Consider the following 16,244-nt stretch of genomic DNA (forward strand, 5'->3'; position numbering starts at 1 on the left):
CCCTCAACTGAAGAAACAGGCACACGGTCTTTTACTCAACAGTTCATTAATCCTTCCTACCAGCCGAGTGACACGTGAAGGATGCTAACTGGTCAGCACTCAGGCCTAAAAACTAACCTGTTACCGCTCAGAAAGCTTCCACGAGGCAGGCCATGAGCAGCAGACATCCCATTTGTTGCCACTACTTGGAAGATGTCGGCATACAGTCCTACAAACTAACCCGTGACTCAAGAGAAACTAAAGCAACACAGCATTTGGGAAGAACAGTCAGTGGAACTTCAGATTAAAGATTTTGTCCAAGACCTCAGTCAAGGAAAGCCTCGCTTCCCAATGGGATAAGGATCTTTATGCTTTTAACTGGCAGTGAATGATCAGGTGCTGCTAGGTCTGATAAAGCCAGGGTTTTACTCTAGGCTTGATGAGAAAGAAACAAGACACATGCATTCTTCTCCTGAAAACAGAGCTCCAGAAGGCTGCCCCTAGTTAAGACCCTTCAGCTGACCGGTGCTTTTCATAAACATAAGAAAAGCACTGCAGTCCGCTAAGACCGACAAGCTAAGCTTGCTCACGTAAGCTGAGAAAGCCCCAGGCCTGAAAGGTAGTTTTGTAAGCATTTCACTTGGTTAGTTGAACCACAGAACGTAAAGAAGCTCAGGTGCTTTACCGAGCCTTCTTCCCCCACTGTAATCTTGTGGGAGAGAGACGTCCCATCATGCATTTCCATGAGTTAAGCCACATCAACTCAGTCAGTTAAGTGTCAATACAACCCTCAAAACATAAGTTTATTGAGTAAAGCTGAAGAGCAGTAAACCAACATATGCATCCACCTAAATAAAAAAATTCACGTATTTACAAAGTTCAGTAATTGTATAAGTTGTTCACATGCAGAGAGTAATGCACAGGTTAACAATTGGTAGTGTTTGGATGCCATAAACGCTGAAAGCAGTGAAGTATATAAACACCAAACACATCAAGTTTAGCTATAGGCCAGTTAACTAAACAGTGACCTGGTCCCCCACAAAGATTCACACATTCTAGTTTAGTTTCCTTATTTTAGGCACAAGCAAGTTTGCTAAATAAAAGTAACTGTAGCAGTTCCTGGTGAACTAGGGACTACAGTAGCAAGTTAATATACCCTCTCCTCTACAGCACCAGAGTATGAATTAATTGAAATCATGCTTCAGAGAACTGAAAGGGGACAAAAAGTTAAAATGCAGGTTCAGACTGAATGCAGGCAGCACGTAGTGTCTGTGCAACAGTGCGACGGGTGGTACAGAACAGTAAGGCCGTGGCAGGCTAAATTAAAACTGGCTTGTCATAACCCACAGGGACTAACGAGTGTTTCCAACCAAGGACTCCGACGTAATGCAAACCACATTGAGGTGAAGAATCACACACGGTGTGAGGCGACACAAGCAGGTGTACCGTGTATTTGCACACACTAGGAAGCTACACTGACGTTACTGTATGAACAAACCAGTCTTAACAAGTCTGTCCCTTTAAATATACTGAAGTCACTGAGAAAGTAAAGCTACAAAAACATTACAATCTTTAGTTTACACATACTTCCCTATACTGCAGGAGCTAGTCAAGAAACAGGATCGATTCGGTGGCTCTCTTGTGCTTTGCCGCAGCAGAACGTTTCATCTTGCAGCTTACAGACTTTGCACATGGTTACATCAAGAAAGCAGGCAGGTCTAGAGTTGTCACAATAGCCCAGATATTCCATAGCACCAGGTAAAACTGTGCCCAGCCATTCCATGAGCAGGAGAGACACTAGACAATAACGCAGATATTGTGCTGAAGGTCAACAACTGACTCCCTACGAAAACATCAGTAATTGAAGTGTCATGCAGCTGCTCAGAATGTGTGTTCTGGTTTCAGAGAGAGACCGCTAGTATCTGTAGATAGAAAAACGTATTTGAACAAAGTCTGATGTTCCTAGCAATTTGTTTTCATGCTGGAATACTCCAATTTTTGAAAGCTTGACAGAACAGTCCATTCCCATCCCCCACACAAATGTTAAACAGAAGCAACAAAATGATTTTAAACAGTTGACTCTTCCCTAATTCATCATGAGTTTTCTTTTTTTCGAGTGAAAGGATTAAGATCTCAGCTGTAGATTAGTGATGCTGATCTATGCCTTGTGCTCCCCTCTGCAAACAGTTTCCATTTCTCTGCTTACATACACACATCACATGCATTTGTGAGATAAATCAGTATCCCACAACTCACGCTTAAATGTTTTCTAACTACTGTATGTGGCATCTTACAGAATCTTAATGCTGTCAAGCATCAGCACCTTCAAGCCACTAAACACTAGAAATAAAACACTTGCTGAAAATCATATAAAAACCTGGCCCTGAAAAACCAGAACAGAGTGTACCATCATAGTTGACATGGTAGAGAGATATTTTTTCTTTTTAAAAAGCCCCCCCACAACCCTCCCACCACAGATGGTTGTAAAATAAATATTTGTGCTGACTTTATCATGACAACTCTAGTTGTTTTGTGACAGAATAGGAATACAAGTCTTCAGCAGTGCACATGAGAAATGAACCGTGAAAAGGCAGATTCTTGATACAGGATTTTTGGGTAATATCTCATTATGGAGGGAAGTGGACAATTGAGATTATGGCCAACTGGTACTGGAGATTCCAGGAAGACTTCAGCTTCTTCTAGATTTTGAATGCTGAATAAGCCACTGAAGCGTGATATCTAAAAAGAGAGAGAAGAGAAGTTCCATATTCAAGTGTCTATCTGTGTCTGTGTAACTGGCATCGCTTTGGTATGCCAGTGTCCTCAAACACATGCCAGGAATATCCAGGATCCAAGACAGATCAACAGAATGATTTTTTGGAATGCTTGCTGTCTTGCCCAGCATCCTTTCAGTAACATTTAAAGGAACTGCCCCAGACATCCTGGTTCCTCCATCAGCTACACCTCAGGAAAAAGACACCTCTTAATCTGATACTTGGGTGTGGCTCACATCATTAGGCTTAGATCTCTATTGCTCTGTTTAGCCCGTCTGCCTCTCCTCACCTGATGAGAATAAAGTCAGTTTGGCCCTACAGCACAAGGCAGCGAGCTCCTCCATGCTTGGCAGAGGGTCTCCTAAGGAGGCGAAACGCACTAGCATCATGCCAGCCCCGTGGCTCCAGCAGCACCTTCCCCCGAGCATCAGCGATGCTCAGCTCTGCCGAGCGCCTCGAGCAGGAGACGTGACAGAAGGGAGGAGCTGCTGCTCCTGTCCACCGCGTTCGGCTCTGGAACTGAGGGTAAGGTGACAGGGGCTTCTCAGGTCAGAAGCCAGAAGAGTTCCACAGGCTGTTCACTTCTCCTGGAGCGGAGTCCCTAATATAAAGCAGTTCTGGTATCCTCTACAGCTTGGTCCTGTGACCGCCAGCCTGAAGTCTCCCTCCTAAGTACAGTCGTGTTAGCCTGCCCGTGAGCAGGCGTTAACCTCATGGCAGCCCCAAGAAGGCATCAGAAGGGGGCAAGTGTGGTGAGGCACTGTGTTTTCACGCAGCTAAGATAACGCTGGTATCGTACATAAACTCGGTAAAGTACCTGGTATTACCCAGCACCACGGTTTCTGCCTTTGAACTCCAGAATTGCAAAGCAACTGATGTCAGCACCGGAAAGATTTACTGTTTGGCTGCATGGAGCAGCGACTGGCACAGCCCACAACACAAACCGCTTTGATAAGGCAGCGAGCGAAGGTGATTATTTCAAGGGAATGAGTGTTGAGGAAGAACTTGCTGCAAGTGCTTGCTAGCCTCATGAAGTGAGGGAGAGTGGAGAGTTCCCGATGGAAGTATAAAATCGTTCAGGCCAAGCTAACAGCGAGACTAGTCAGCTACCTGCTGCAAACGGACTAAAGGCAGCAGGTTTCACAGGAGACGGACATGTGTTTCGGTAACCACAACCCACAACTTTCATACCAGTCAAGCTTCCTCACTGCCATCAGGACTCATACCGAATTTAACCAGTGCTCTTACACATTGTTCTTTGATTTGTTATGAGGTTCCAGAAGCCAGAAAGCTTGTGTTTAAGACGTTACAATCCCCCAATCCATCCTCTGACAGCTCTTCATAACGCTCAGCATTTTAGGTGAATAGTTACCTATATTATCTTTCTCTTTGCAAGAAATTGAGTAGCAGCAGATTTCTCTGTCCTGAATAGCAGCAAGGTTCCTATGAAAGAGAGAACATTTCAACAAACACTTCACTTGTATAGCAAGGACTCTTACACTGAGAATCTAAACCGTTCCCCTTCATCTTCTCCACATAACTTGTTTCTGTGCAATGTTTCAGCTACCTCCTGTTGCTGGGTTTTCTACTTATAAATGTATGCTTCTTGACCCAATAACCTCATGTCCACGAATTCATTTACTGCGTTAGAGCAGCCTTTCTCAGGAAGGGTTAGACTTACATCTTTTCAATTAGCTGTTTCTCATCCAAAGCATTAGGAAGGTCTCTCTTATTTCCAAGTACTAGAACCTGAAAACCAGAGCAGAAGGAAACAGTTGCAGCTCTGCCTTAAAAAAAACCAAACAGAACACAAACCACAAAACAAACAAAACCAAAACAAAACCAAACCAACACACAAAAAACAAACTTCAGGGGAGACTGACAAGCAGTCTGCACTAGGCTATTAAATCTAATGGAATGAGACGTTTACTATTAAACCAGATCAAGAAGGAAGACTAACCTAGGCACAGGGAAAGAGGGGGTACAAATAGACCGTTTTGGACGAAAAGCAAGTGCAAGAACGCATCATCTGATAAAATTGTGGAAAATCCCAACAGACTTTCAGCCGAGACTCCCCAAACCCACTCTGCACTTCTGTACTACACGCTGGTTAACCTGTACTATAGCAGACTCTGGAGGAGAGCACAAACACCTACTGTGGAATACTCTAAACTACTGTTCCAATTTATGTTTTTTTTGCAGGCACTGGACAAGAATAAGATCACTGAAGGACTGGCTGAGGTCAATAATTTGATTTAAGGCACTAGGGGCAGGTATTGTTCATGCCTGTACTAACCAGTAAGGCTAGGCCTTACACTTAAGAGTTCAAGGCAGACTTTGGAGTTGCTGAAGTTACACACATTCCTCGAGCACGTTTAATACTGCGTAAGGCAATATTACTTACAGGGATTCCTTGTAACTGTGGCTTATCTAGAAGATTGTGCAGCTCATTTCGAGAGGCTTCTATTTTTTCACGATCTGCAGCATCTACCATGTAGCTTTAAAGAGAATTTAAGGTTAGGTCAGCAAGACCAAACTACTTCAGAAACAGCAGTGTTTCCTTTACACTGTCAGATTTGAGCACATTCAACAAGACTTTAAAACAAAGCTACGTCTTCTGAGCAAAGAATTTGGTTCTCTTAAAAAAAAAATCTCTAAGATCAGAGCAGATGCAAGTTTCTTTCGGTTAGAACAGCACTGCCACCCAGTTCAGACAGGAAGTAGTTAGTGCTCCAGATCAGACACTGATAAGAAAATAACCCATCTTGAGCCCTCAACTTAAGGGTAAAAAAAAGGTCAATATGGTTGCAGTACAGTTTCGAATTTAAAACTAGTCCCACCGAGTCAAGCATGCACTGTCAGAAAGGCTACACACAGGAGAGAAGCAAATCTGAAGTGAAGTACTAGCAGGAGGAACAGGACACTTACACAATAGCATTAACTCCTCTGCAATATCGTTCCCACATGCTTCGGAATCGCGGTTGCCCTCCTATATCCCAAATCTTAAGGCAAGGGGAAAAAGACAATTTAGCCACGTGCTGTGTTCAAACATGTGTCACGCGAAGATAAGACAAGAAATCAAACCACAGTTTTTCCTTTCTCTTCAGGCCAGCTGCAGGACCTCACGCCTTGGAACAGAACTAATCCCTTGCAGAGCTGCCCAAAGCTTGCGGGCCCCACAGTGCAAGAGGCAAACTGAGCATCTGATACCAGACGCAAGAACACACCTGTGCACTAAGTTTACACACTGTGGTATACAAGAAAATAAAATCTTGCTTTTCATGTAAGCCTTCTCTCAAGCAATATTGATGACCAGAAGAGGAGGATCTCTGGGCCCTAAACGTGTGAAAATTAACTCAGATTAAAGCCAGACAGCGTTATCACAACATTGCTTTAACAATTCCATCACCCTGGAAATCACACAGAGATTCTCATTTAAGAAACCCCGTAAATAAACAGAAGTGTATTCTTAAGCTATTTGGCAGATTTAGCTGAGCCTCTTCAGTTTCCTCTGTTGGTCCCAATGGTGGAAGCAAACCAGAGCAAACACATTTTAAACTAGAAGCTGAAGACAACCTCGCATGGGTTTAAAGAGAGACAGGCACAACGGTAACATACCTTTATTGTAACGTTACCCTTCGTAACTTTTCTCATGTTGAAGCCCACGGTAGGGATCATATCTTCACTGAATTGACCTGACTGGAAAAAGAGGAAGGTAAATTTAGTGCTTACCTGATGAGATAGTTGACCCAGTAAAATATCATAAGCTTTTTCTAACCATTTGCCTTCCAATTGAAGACTTTATAGCCAAGAAGTTGTAGATATTATATTCGTGTGTATTGAAGCCTGTGTGAAGTCAGTCATTTCTTACCAGCACTGAAATAATTTTTCAAGCCTTGAGGAGGTCAGTGGAGCAAAGTTCCCTGGGGAGAAGTGCTTTGTGCAGCTTAACAGACAGACAGCCAGGGCAAGTATAGGAAGAGAGCCGTTCACCTGCTTCTGCTGGAGCCAAGTTCTGTACGCCAGCATCTCCTAGTTACCTGGGAGCTAGAAATACCCAGATGTTTTCCTGTGATGCAAGCTACTCTATGGACAACATTTACAGTAATAAATCACCCTTGTGCAGTAAGCCTCCAGCCCACAGGTATGGGTTAACTCCCTGAGGAGTTGCAAGAGGCTGGAAAGTGGAAGGACCTGACAGGTCTGCTTCCTGCTAGGCTACACAGCGCCCAGCTTGGTCAGCAGTGGAAGAGGCAACCGAAATGCAACTGGAGAGTAAGTATTTCGGCCCGTTTCCACCAGAAGTTCAGCCTCACTTTAAGCTCAGAGATAATCGCTGCAGAACAGCGTGTATTACAGAGGTTCTCCAGCGGCAGATGCTTTACTATTGGTAACGCTTCCCTGCAACGGCCTGAAAGCCAAGCTCACAGCTATCTGCTGTAGCTCACCCAGCAGCCCTAACAAGTGTTAGCCTCAGTAGGACGGATTTCTCCCATGCCCCCTTGGCTATTTGGCAGAAGGGGAATCTCAGCCCCAGCGGTCATTATTTATCTCATTGTGTGTAACAGAACCAGACAGTCAACCAGATTTGGAAAAAAAGGTCAGCTCAAATGCATTCAGTTGTTTAATGAGGGTTCGATACAGCAGCAGGGACTGCTTCTCTCCCCTGATGTTGCAGAGAGAAACTAGCCCGAGCTGAAAGCCCTTTAGGATCTATGAAGCAGACACCACATCACCCTACAGAGTTAGGGCCCAACTGCTCACAAGCTGGAAGTAGTAACGAAGTCTGACTGGACATGCTTTGAGTACATGCTCTTGGGAGTTTGCAACCCGGAGATGATCAGCTTGTACTGCCAATGCTTTGTCATCCACTTCTATGCCTAAAAGCGCTCACTTTCTTCAGCCTGTTCCCACTACCTCACCCCTCAAAAAACCCTGTGATCTTCCAACCAAAGCTGCAAGCTTCACACAACACAGACTCCAGTACGATGCTGATAAACCCTAGGAGTCGACTGAAAACATACAGATTATAGCAGTCTTATTTGGGTTTATTTGGCCAAGTCCTTGAGTTAAATCGCACATTGATCTTGCTGTTGACCTCCGAAACAGAAATACGTCCAGAGCTTGGATTTGAAGCCAGCAGTCCCCTGAACAGGTGGTGACTTTTCACAACTAAGATCTGCTTTCCAGAAGCATGGCTATACAGACTAACCATCTCCTGAAAGGAGTAAAAAAAAAAACAACTAAGTCCTTGAATCCAACAGCAAAACCAGGGATGACCTGAAAAATGGACAGCTTAATTCGGCAAGTGTTCTGCATTCTCATTTGAAAGAGGTTTCAACTGTTTAAGCTCACAGAAGAGCACATATCAATCTCGTGCAGCACGTTTCAGAAACTGCCCTCTAACCTTTCTGCTGACTCAGCAAGGTAGGTGCTCAACCCGAATGCCCAGGCAGGCCATAGAAGTTCATCAGCCTCCCAGTCCTGCCCCGAAAGCCCAGCGTACGAGTTGTCCGTTTCAGCCGGTTTGATGAGGTGTAGCTCAGCAGCAGATGCCGAGTTAACCATGCTTCCCGTGGCCGAGGCAGCTCAGTTCATAAAGCACACACACTGCCAATTTGGCCTTTGAAGGGTCAGCTTGCCATGGTTGCTCAAGAACCACTGCATTCCTGCCTCTGCAGTCACACCCTACACCCACATCTTCTAACCAAACATCTCCCAAGCACTCCCTGATCCTCCACCTCTTGGTGCTGTTTCATGTTGCCCATACGCTGTCAGCTATTCCCACTCCGATGCTCCCGGATTCTTCACTCGAGAGCTGTTCCTATCAATAGCTCAGGCTCTGAGTAAAGACAGATTCCTTCAGATTGGAGCAGCACCTCCTTTTCCACATGTTTAACATAATGTTGAAGAAATTCCTGTGATCCACCACAAGGAAGCTTCTACAGAATCTTCAGAGAAGCTGCTGTACCTTATACTACTTTCCAAATACTCTCTACCCACGCTACACATCCAGGTGGCACAAAAACTTGTTTCAACTTGCTTGAAAACTACTCTACAGAGGTGCTCAGTTACAAGTTGAGTTTCTGCTCTCTGCACTCCGCTTTGCAGGCGAGACAAGCCAGCGCTACCTGACACACTTTCTGATCTGTCGGGAGAAGGAAAGGGCAGCAGGTGCCTCCAAACCAAAAAAAGCACATCCTTTGTAGGAAGTTTGGCAGCTGTGGATTCTGAGGTGAAGCAGGTACCTTACAGCTTTCAGAGGCACACCTGCCTGCAGGTTTTGAGCCTATTGATCAACTCCCTTCTTCATCTGAAAGGCCTTACTCTTATGTAAGTGTGGGTGTTCCTCTGTTCACAGTTAATGTACCTAAAGAAAGCTGCTGGCGGTCACCTTACCTTCTAAGAGAGTTTGTAACGGATTTAAGATGACTGTAATGGATTTTGCTAGCAGGCAGGGATCCCCTTTGACAGGTTCTGCTATTGTATCCAACTGTCTTGGCCCACAAACAGCTCGCTCAACCCAGAATTTAGAGGGGTTTTGTTTACTACCTCTACAGAGAAAAAAGCCGGGAATTTGGCTGCATCTTGGAGTATTCATATGCAAAAGCTACTCACACAGCAGAACAAGAACATCATGCTTTTATTAGTATGCAGTTCTGTTTGAATCAGACTTCCCCCTGTTCCCCCCTGGAGCAGATTACTCAGCCCTATCACTGTGTGTTCACAATACAATGCTTTCTCCTCCTATAATAGGCATCAGCTTTAAAACAAGTTTGATAAGCACAGAAATATTTTCAATTCCCGATCTGAAAATGTTTGGCTGTTGTCATACACAGTGCCATTGCTCAAACACTCATCCAGGACAGCAAAGAGAAGTTGCTTACAAATCTAGCAATAGCATCTGTTGTCAGCACTTGTGATATTCCAGTAGGCAGACACTGTACTTCATCCAGGCTGCCTGGAAGATCAGCCTTGTGTACTAGGAGCGATTATGAATTAAGCCATTAGCTCTGAGGCTACACAGACCCTACGGCATTCACACAAACTGTCTGCTGAAGGTCACAGAACAAAGTTAACTCTAGCCCCTGTGTGAAAGATAAGAACAAAGGAGACCAAACAGACGGAATTTCAGAGACTGCCTGCAGAAGGAACCTGCAGGAGTCGTCTTTAAGCCTCCTGGCTTAAGAGGTGCTCCCTTTTCAAATACTCCAAGCTCCTGGAGAACCCCAGCACGTGATTTTTAGCCCAACATGAACCCACTTACCTGCCTGAGTGCTTATGTTGGATAAGGATTATTCAGAGGAGCAAAACTGCTTCCAGATAGAACTAAGTGCCTGCACTGCATTCCAGTACACAGCCAACTCCTACCTCCGTGAATCAGTTTGGGTTCAGCTCACCTTGTACCTACTATTAGCACTAATTCTAGCACAGACCGTAGCATTTATGAAGTGCACCCTCCATCTCAGAACCAGACTCCCCCCGAAACCCCACCACACACACCGCACCTCGGCTTTTTACCAGTAAGCCTGGCAGACTGCCTCCCCGGGTCTGCGCCCTCTCCCTCAGCCCAGCAACAGGCCAGGGGCAGCTTTGCCAGCCAGCACCCGCAGAGGTCTGGCCTCAGGAACAAGCCAGTTACAGGGACAGCTCAGTTCCCAGAGGGCAGCATCAGGAGACTTCAGACAAGAATTTAACTGACCATCACCTGACATTCCAGACGCGTACAAAGGATGCAAGTTTAGTCTTTCTTAATACTTGGTTAATATCAAAAGAAGCTACTTGCTAAACCTACCATTTCCAGTTGTCTTGAGTCAAAACAAAACTAAACAAACGACACTGGCTATTTCCTCTGTGTCTCTGTAGCCATAAGCTACAGCCTGAAGACTGCCAACTTCCAGGGAGTTACGCTTACCAGACTGTCAGCACCAAGCCCTAAGCAGCTTGATCAGGTAATTGAGTGTAAGACTGGAATTCCTGCTTCCTGTATCTTCCTTAAAAATTCACCTTTTATGTTAAAGGCACCATTAAAGGCAGAACTCAAACTGCAGAAGCAGAACTGGTGCTCCCTCTTCTTTCTTTCCAGCTAGGGCAGTAGCTCTCTCCTGCTGGCACGGGAAAAGCACGCTGCCTACAACGGTCCATCTGCACGGTCCTCAGCCACCAGTTCACAGCTACCAGGTTTTGATTCCACAGCCTGCACAAGGAGATCCTTTGTGCCAACAGAAAAGGTCGGGGCAGCCTTTCGCTTGCACCTCAAAGCTAACATGATTCATTACTGTTACAGGACAAATTTCTTCATACAGGCTTTGCTACTACATAACAAAGTTGTTTTAATCTTTACTCACGATACTTTTTATCCACCTAGAAGAGATTACAAACAGGCTTAGCTGACTAGGAGACAGCATCACTGGAGTATGGATTCCAGCCAGAACACTCCCAATCCACCTGAACCAACATATTACCTTAAGCCCCGCTGTTCATCCCTAAATTTCTTTCTTCACACACTAAGAGAAACGCTTCATCTCTAAGAAATCTCTTGACAAAAAAAAAAAAAAAAAGCAGAGTCATTTTAGTATTATATAAAGCTACCCCTACACTAAGCCTCCTCTGCAACATTCATAGCCTCAACCAAGAAGCACATCATATACGGACAAATCAACTCTCCAGTCCTTCTTGAAATACTTCAATGTTTCAGCTACTTGTGATCACATTTAGAAGCTTGAACTCTAGTTTAGAAGCTTCAGTCCTTGTGATCCAACAGCCCTGTGCAAGGCTTTACAACAGCACTTCCATGAACGATTGCTGCAGGAAGCAAAACGTCGGTCTCTGACGAGAAAACGCATTTTTATTTCCTCAACCCTGACATCAGTGGAATATTTGAAAGGACATGGACTGCTTATCACGTCACTACCACACAGCCGTGAAACAAGACCTAAAAAGACACGTTTCTACCTAGAAGTCAGTCATGGAAGAGCTTAGGACATTTCATGCCTCTGATCATCATGAAAACATCTTTCCCCAAGTGTCACCGCCTAAAGCTCTTCCATTGCTCACAAGAGAGCTACGCAGGAACTCCAGACCACAGTGGAAAAAGTCGATTCTGATTTCAGTCACCTGCTCTGAACCACCTGGGGTACGGCAAGCAGGACCTCAAAGACAAAAGCATTAACTTGGAGTAGGAGTCACCTCTATTAGCTTTATTACCTAATGAAGCAAGGCAACCCATTTCAAGAGACTTCTGCGATTACGAAACACCTCACTTAAAGACGTATCAGCCTTCTCCCTTTACTGTGTGCACGAAGTGACAACATATGCTATTTATCACCTGCCTGGGTGTTTCAGAAGGCACTAAAGCACCAGCAAAGCTCTTTAGAACAATCTTTTTTCACACTTCTCCGGCGTGACTTCTTTAAGTCAGAGTTACTTATAACAGTCATGAGGACAGAAGGAAGCCCCAACTGTCCAAAGGAATCCATTGTTGAGAGATGCTTCAAGAACTGCCTCTCTCTAGAAACCAAGGCCTCAGTCAAAGGCTTGTCAGATACTCCCAAGTTAAAAAGCAAGCCATGCTAATTCAGGCTTTGACACACATCCTAAAAAGGGATCTTTATCCTATCACCACAGAACAGGTTGAGTTTAGCTCTTAAACCTGCCGACCACATCAGGAAAGTCTGACTCCCTCCCACCTCTGTAGTTCTCCTCTCCTGCCCGCCGAGGATCAGGCTATCGAGCTTTGGCGTCCCAGTGCCAAACGCCCGGATCAAGGATCAATCTACTGGGCTTCAAGACTTCGGAACAGGAAACACCACCCTGCCACGACACACATTTTAGCGACTGAAGGAGCGTCCCCTTATTCACCAGCATGCCCTGCCCGCAGCCTGGAAGCAGTCAGTTTACTTGAGTCATGTTCCAGTTGCATCACGTGGCTGTGGAGCCCGGTGGCCTCTCGTACCTCCCCACACCAGCACGGCCGGGGCTGGCAGCTTTGACAGCAGGTCTGAGGAAAGCCTGTGACCAGACACTTGCTGTGGAGGGGCAAACAACAGAAGATAGAGCAGACTCCAGTCAATAATGGGCATTTCAAGCCCTCAGATAAGCAGCAAACAATTGAAGATGCGATACCGGGATGACATGCAGTTTCTCTGAACAAGAGCCACAGGCCATCGACATGATGGAAATGAGGACCAGGAAGAAATGATATCCTCCCTTGTGAGCAAGTTTACTCACGCACAGGGAAAACTTGTGCTTAATATCTAATTAGAGACAGTGACTAATCCAGAGCCTTAGCACAGCAGAAGCTGCATTAGTTGTATCCAGCTGTAACTAGATTTCACTGCTAAGGTTGGTTTTTAAACCTTCTAGTCAAACTCAGTTCAGTCTGATTACAAACTAAGTGCTTGTTTACACCACAGGACTAAGTATGGCCCAAACCAGCTAGCGACCTGAAAGGATTATTCCAGGACTGGACTGTCTGCCTTTCAGGGCCTTCCCACTTTAGTAAGAGTCAGGTATTCTACCAAACTTCCCATGTAATTGGCTTGAGTTTTCTCTCTCATATGCCTGGTTTTCCCTCTCATACGCCTGATTTGATTGGCATAGATTACATTAGAGATTTATATTAGATTAAACTCACTGCTGTCAAGAGGCTGGTAACAGCCCTTTGTTAGAATGCAGCCTTGTAAGCCATACCAAGTTCCTGGTATGTAACCTCCAGCTTTTAGAGCTATTCTACAGGACTAGCATCTTGCTGTGTCATTCCTTTCATTTCAGCTCTAGGGAATCCCAATGCTTGACAGCCACATCCACCCAAACCACTAACTGGCCTGCAGAAAGCAGTGACTTTTCCAGCCCTCATGGCCCAATGCTTACTCTGAATGAAAGTCAGTCCAAGAAGCCACTAACGAGAAGTTAGCGCTCTCTGTCGTGGATGGCCCTGCTGTAAGGATGATTATTGTGCTGAGATCTGAAGCCCATGCTACTCTTTTTTTTTTTTTAAACCCAATAATAAAACCCTGAGCAAGTCCCCTCACTCTGTTTTTACAGAGAGTCACTAGATTCCCTAATTAAAGGCTTCAGAAATGTGACTTGCTGCTTCCAAACCTAAACCAGCTAACTAGGCTGTGTCATTATGCATAACAGCTTCCTTATTTCACTCAGTTTTGCAAGGCTATTTGAATGACACTTACTCAGATAAATTTCTGGGTGTGATCCTAACGTGCAGCTGAAACCTTGCGAGGTTCAACCCCTCACAAAGCAATCTGGATAGAGCTGTCAGCTTTACTCGGGAGTACTTTTACCATTTGAAACAACTTAGATGGACTAAACTGGCGTGCAACTACTACAACCATTCTGTACTACTCCGTGCATCTGAGGCCCTGCTGCACAGACAGCTCCTCAAAGGAGATGTGCTGCTGGTACTCTGTAGAGTGGCAAAGCAGTACTTTTGTCAAGTGCTGACGTCATCCAGAACTCCAGAAGACAAAAAAACCTGCAGGGTAACCTCAGTGCCCGAAGTTGCAAGAACACACCAGTCAGCATCAGGCTCAGCGGCCACAGGTTGAGGCTGTTCAACCATTTCAGAGTTCCATCTTTAGAAATCCAAGCCCAGAGGTAGTGGCAGCCGCTACCGTGCGTGAAAGAAAAGGCTTCTGGCATTCTCAAGTTAGCCCAGCAACTTTCACCTAACATATTCAGGCAGAGGAGGAGTTACCTGTTAGAAGGTGGACCCATTTCACACGATTATCATGAAGCCCATTGAGTGCGAACAGCCCCAGCTACACAAGAGCTTGGTTATGTTTTGACAGCTAGTCAGCGTAACAAGGATTACGGGTAACTGCAACAGACAGAGAGTCCTATCTAGTAACTCATTCAACTGACACTTAAGGAAATACATTAAAAATACTCAGTAATATTAAGGAGACAGCCTCAAAAAAAAAAAAGCTGAAGGTCTGCTCAGTCTAAGGTTGAGGACATCAGCTTTCTCATTCTAGGTGCACTGGACTCAAGTCAGTCATGCTCTCTGCAAAACCAAAAGGTACCCTGGTTTCCCATTCCAGTCTCCCTACAAGGGTTTCCAAATTCCAGCTTGTCTCTCTGAGTATTTTCTGTCACGGCCATCCACAGCACAGGTCACCGATGAAGCCGAATAAGCCATTTAAGCAAACCACCCTTTATCTCGTTCAACAATGGAAAAGCTTCGTGTGGGAGGATTCCCACGCCCTTCCTTCATCTGCTCCAGGCAGATCATCAGATAAGTAGGCCCAAGTTCAGCAGCCTGCTGCTGTTAAGCTTGAAAGTTGTACTTCTTAGCACATACCTTAAGAGAAAGTGGGTTATTTGATACAGGTTTCAGCAACCAGGATAAGCAAAAGTCTGAGAGAAGAACCGTGAGTGGGAAACATCTAAATTATTTACGGAGGACCACTGAAAGAAGTCAAATGGAAGCAAGCAGCCTTAGACACATCATGCTACCTTCACCTCCTGCCACCGCAAGCCCAGCCACACTAAGGCGCTGGCTGAAACAATCCCCCCGAGCTGCGCTCCGACACGGCTTACCGGTGCCTCCACGGCTCCCGTTACCGCACAAAGCTTTAGGGAGGCACGGCACGCTAGCGAGGCCACACACCTCTCCGACGAGCCTACCCCGCAAGGGCAGCGGACACCCCTGCTTCCCCACCCGGGCAGCCCAGCGGCACAGCTTCACCCCAGCGCCTCCAGACACCACCGTGCACCGGGGCGCTGGTGGGGGGGGGGCAGGCGGGCGCCAGCCAGCGGCTGCGGACAGCGAGGCCGGACACCAGGCCGCTCCCGGCCCGGGCGCTGCCCCGGCGCCAGCCCCCCTCCCGCCGGGCCCGCACAGGCCGCGGTTCCCCCGCTAGGCCCCGCGAAGCCCCCCCCGCCCCGGCCCCGCCAGGCCCCGCCGCGGCCTGCCCCCCGGCCCCGCTCACCGCGATGACGTTGACGAAGGTGGTCTTGCCCGAGTACTGCAGCCCCACCAGGGTGAGCTCCATCTCCTCCTTCCAGAAGAGCGAGCGGAACCAGTCCAGCAGCCGGGAGAGCAGCGCCAGCATGATGGCGGCGGGCGGGCCGGGGGCTGTGGCAGGCTCGGCCCGGGGACTGGCTCCGGCGGCGGCAGCGGCGGCGGCTCTCGGGCACCCGCGCGCTCCCACACGGCCCGGCTCGCCCCCGCGCCGCGGTCATATGACGCCCCGGCGCGGCCCGCGCGGCGCACCAAGAGAGGCCGCGCCACGCCGGCGCGCCGCCCCGCACCGCCCCCTGCCGGCGGCCGCCCGCGCTGCGTCCCGGGAGGACCGGCGGCGAAGGGAGGGGCGGGGCCGCGGCGCGAGGGGCGGGGCGGCTGCCGCCGGCGCTCGGGCTCCGCCATCTTGGGCGGGTGTGGGTGAGGGGGGTGTCTGCTCACTCACCCCCTCATCCCCACCATCTTGGGCGGGTGTGGGTGAGGGGGGTGTCTGTTCGCACCCCCTCATC

The 16,244-nt window shown here is 47.1% G+C and overlaps 1 protein-coding gene across 1 annotated transcript; it reads right to left on the reverse strand.

Moving 5' to 3' along the window:
- Positions 1–750: 750 nt before the first annotated feature.
- Positions 751–15,956, reverse strand: ARL8B (ARF like GTPase 8B). Its single transcript, XM_086469873.1, has 8 exons — positions 15,884–15,956; positions 15,704–15,849; positions 6,372–6,452; positions 5,682–5,755; positions 5,158–5,251; positions 4,435–4,502; positions 4,126–4,196; positions 751–2,718 (listed from the first exon to the last, which is right to left on the reverse strand). The coding sequence occupies exons 1-8, from the start codon at positions 15,954–15,956 to the stop codon at positions 2,669–2,671; spliced, it is 657 nt and encodes a 218-aa protein (XP_086325999.1). The 3' UTR covers positions 751–2,668.
- Positions 15,957–16,244: the final 288 nt, after the last annotated feature.

Source organism: Leptosomus discolor, chromosome 9, assembly GCF_034619465.1.
Source record: "Leptosomus discolor isolate bLepDis1 chromosome 9, bLepDis1.hap2, whole genome shotgun sequence".
Classification (NCBI taxonomy): Eukaryota; Metazoa; Chordata; class Aves; order Leptosomiformes; family Leptosomidae; genus Leptosomus; species Leptosomus discolor.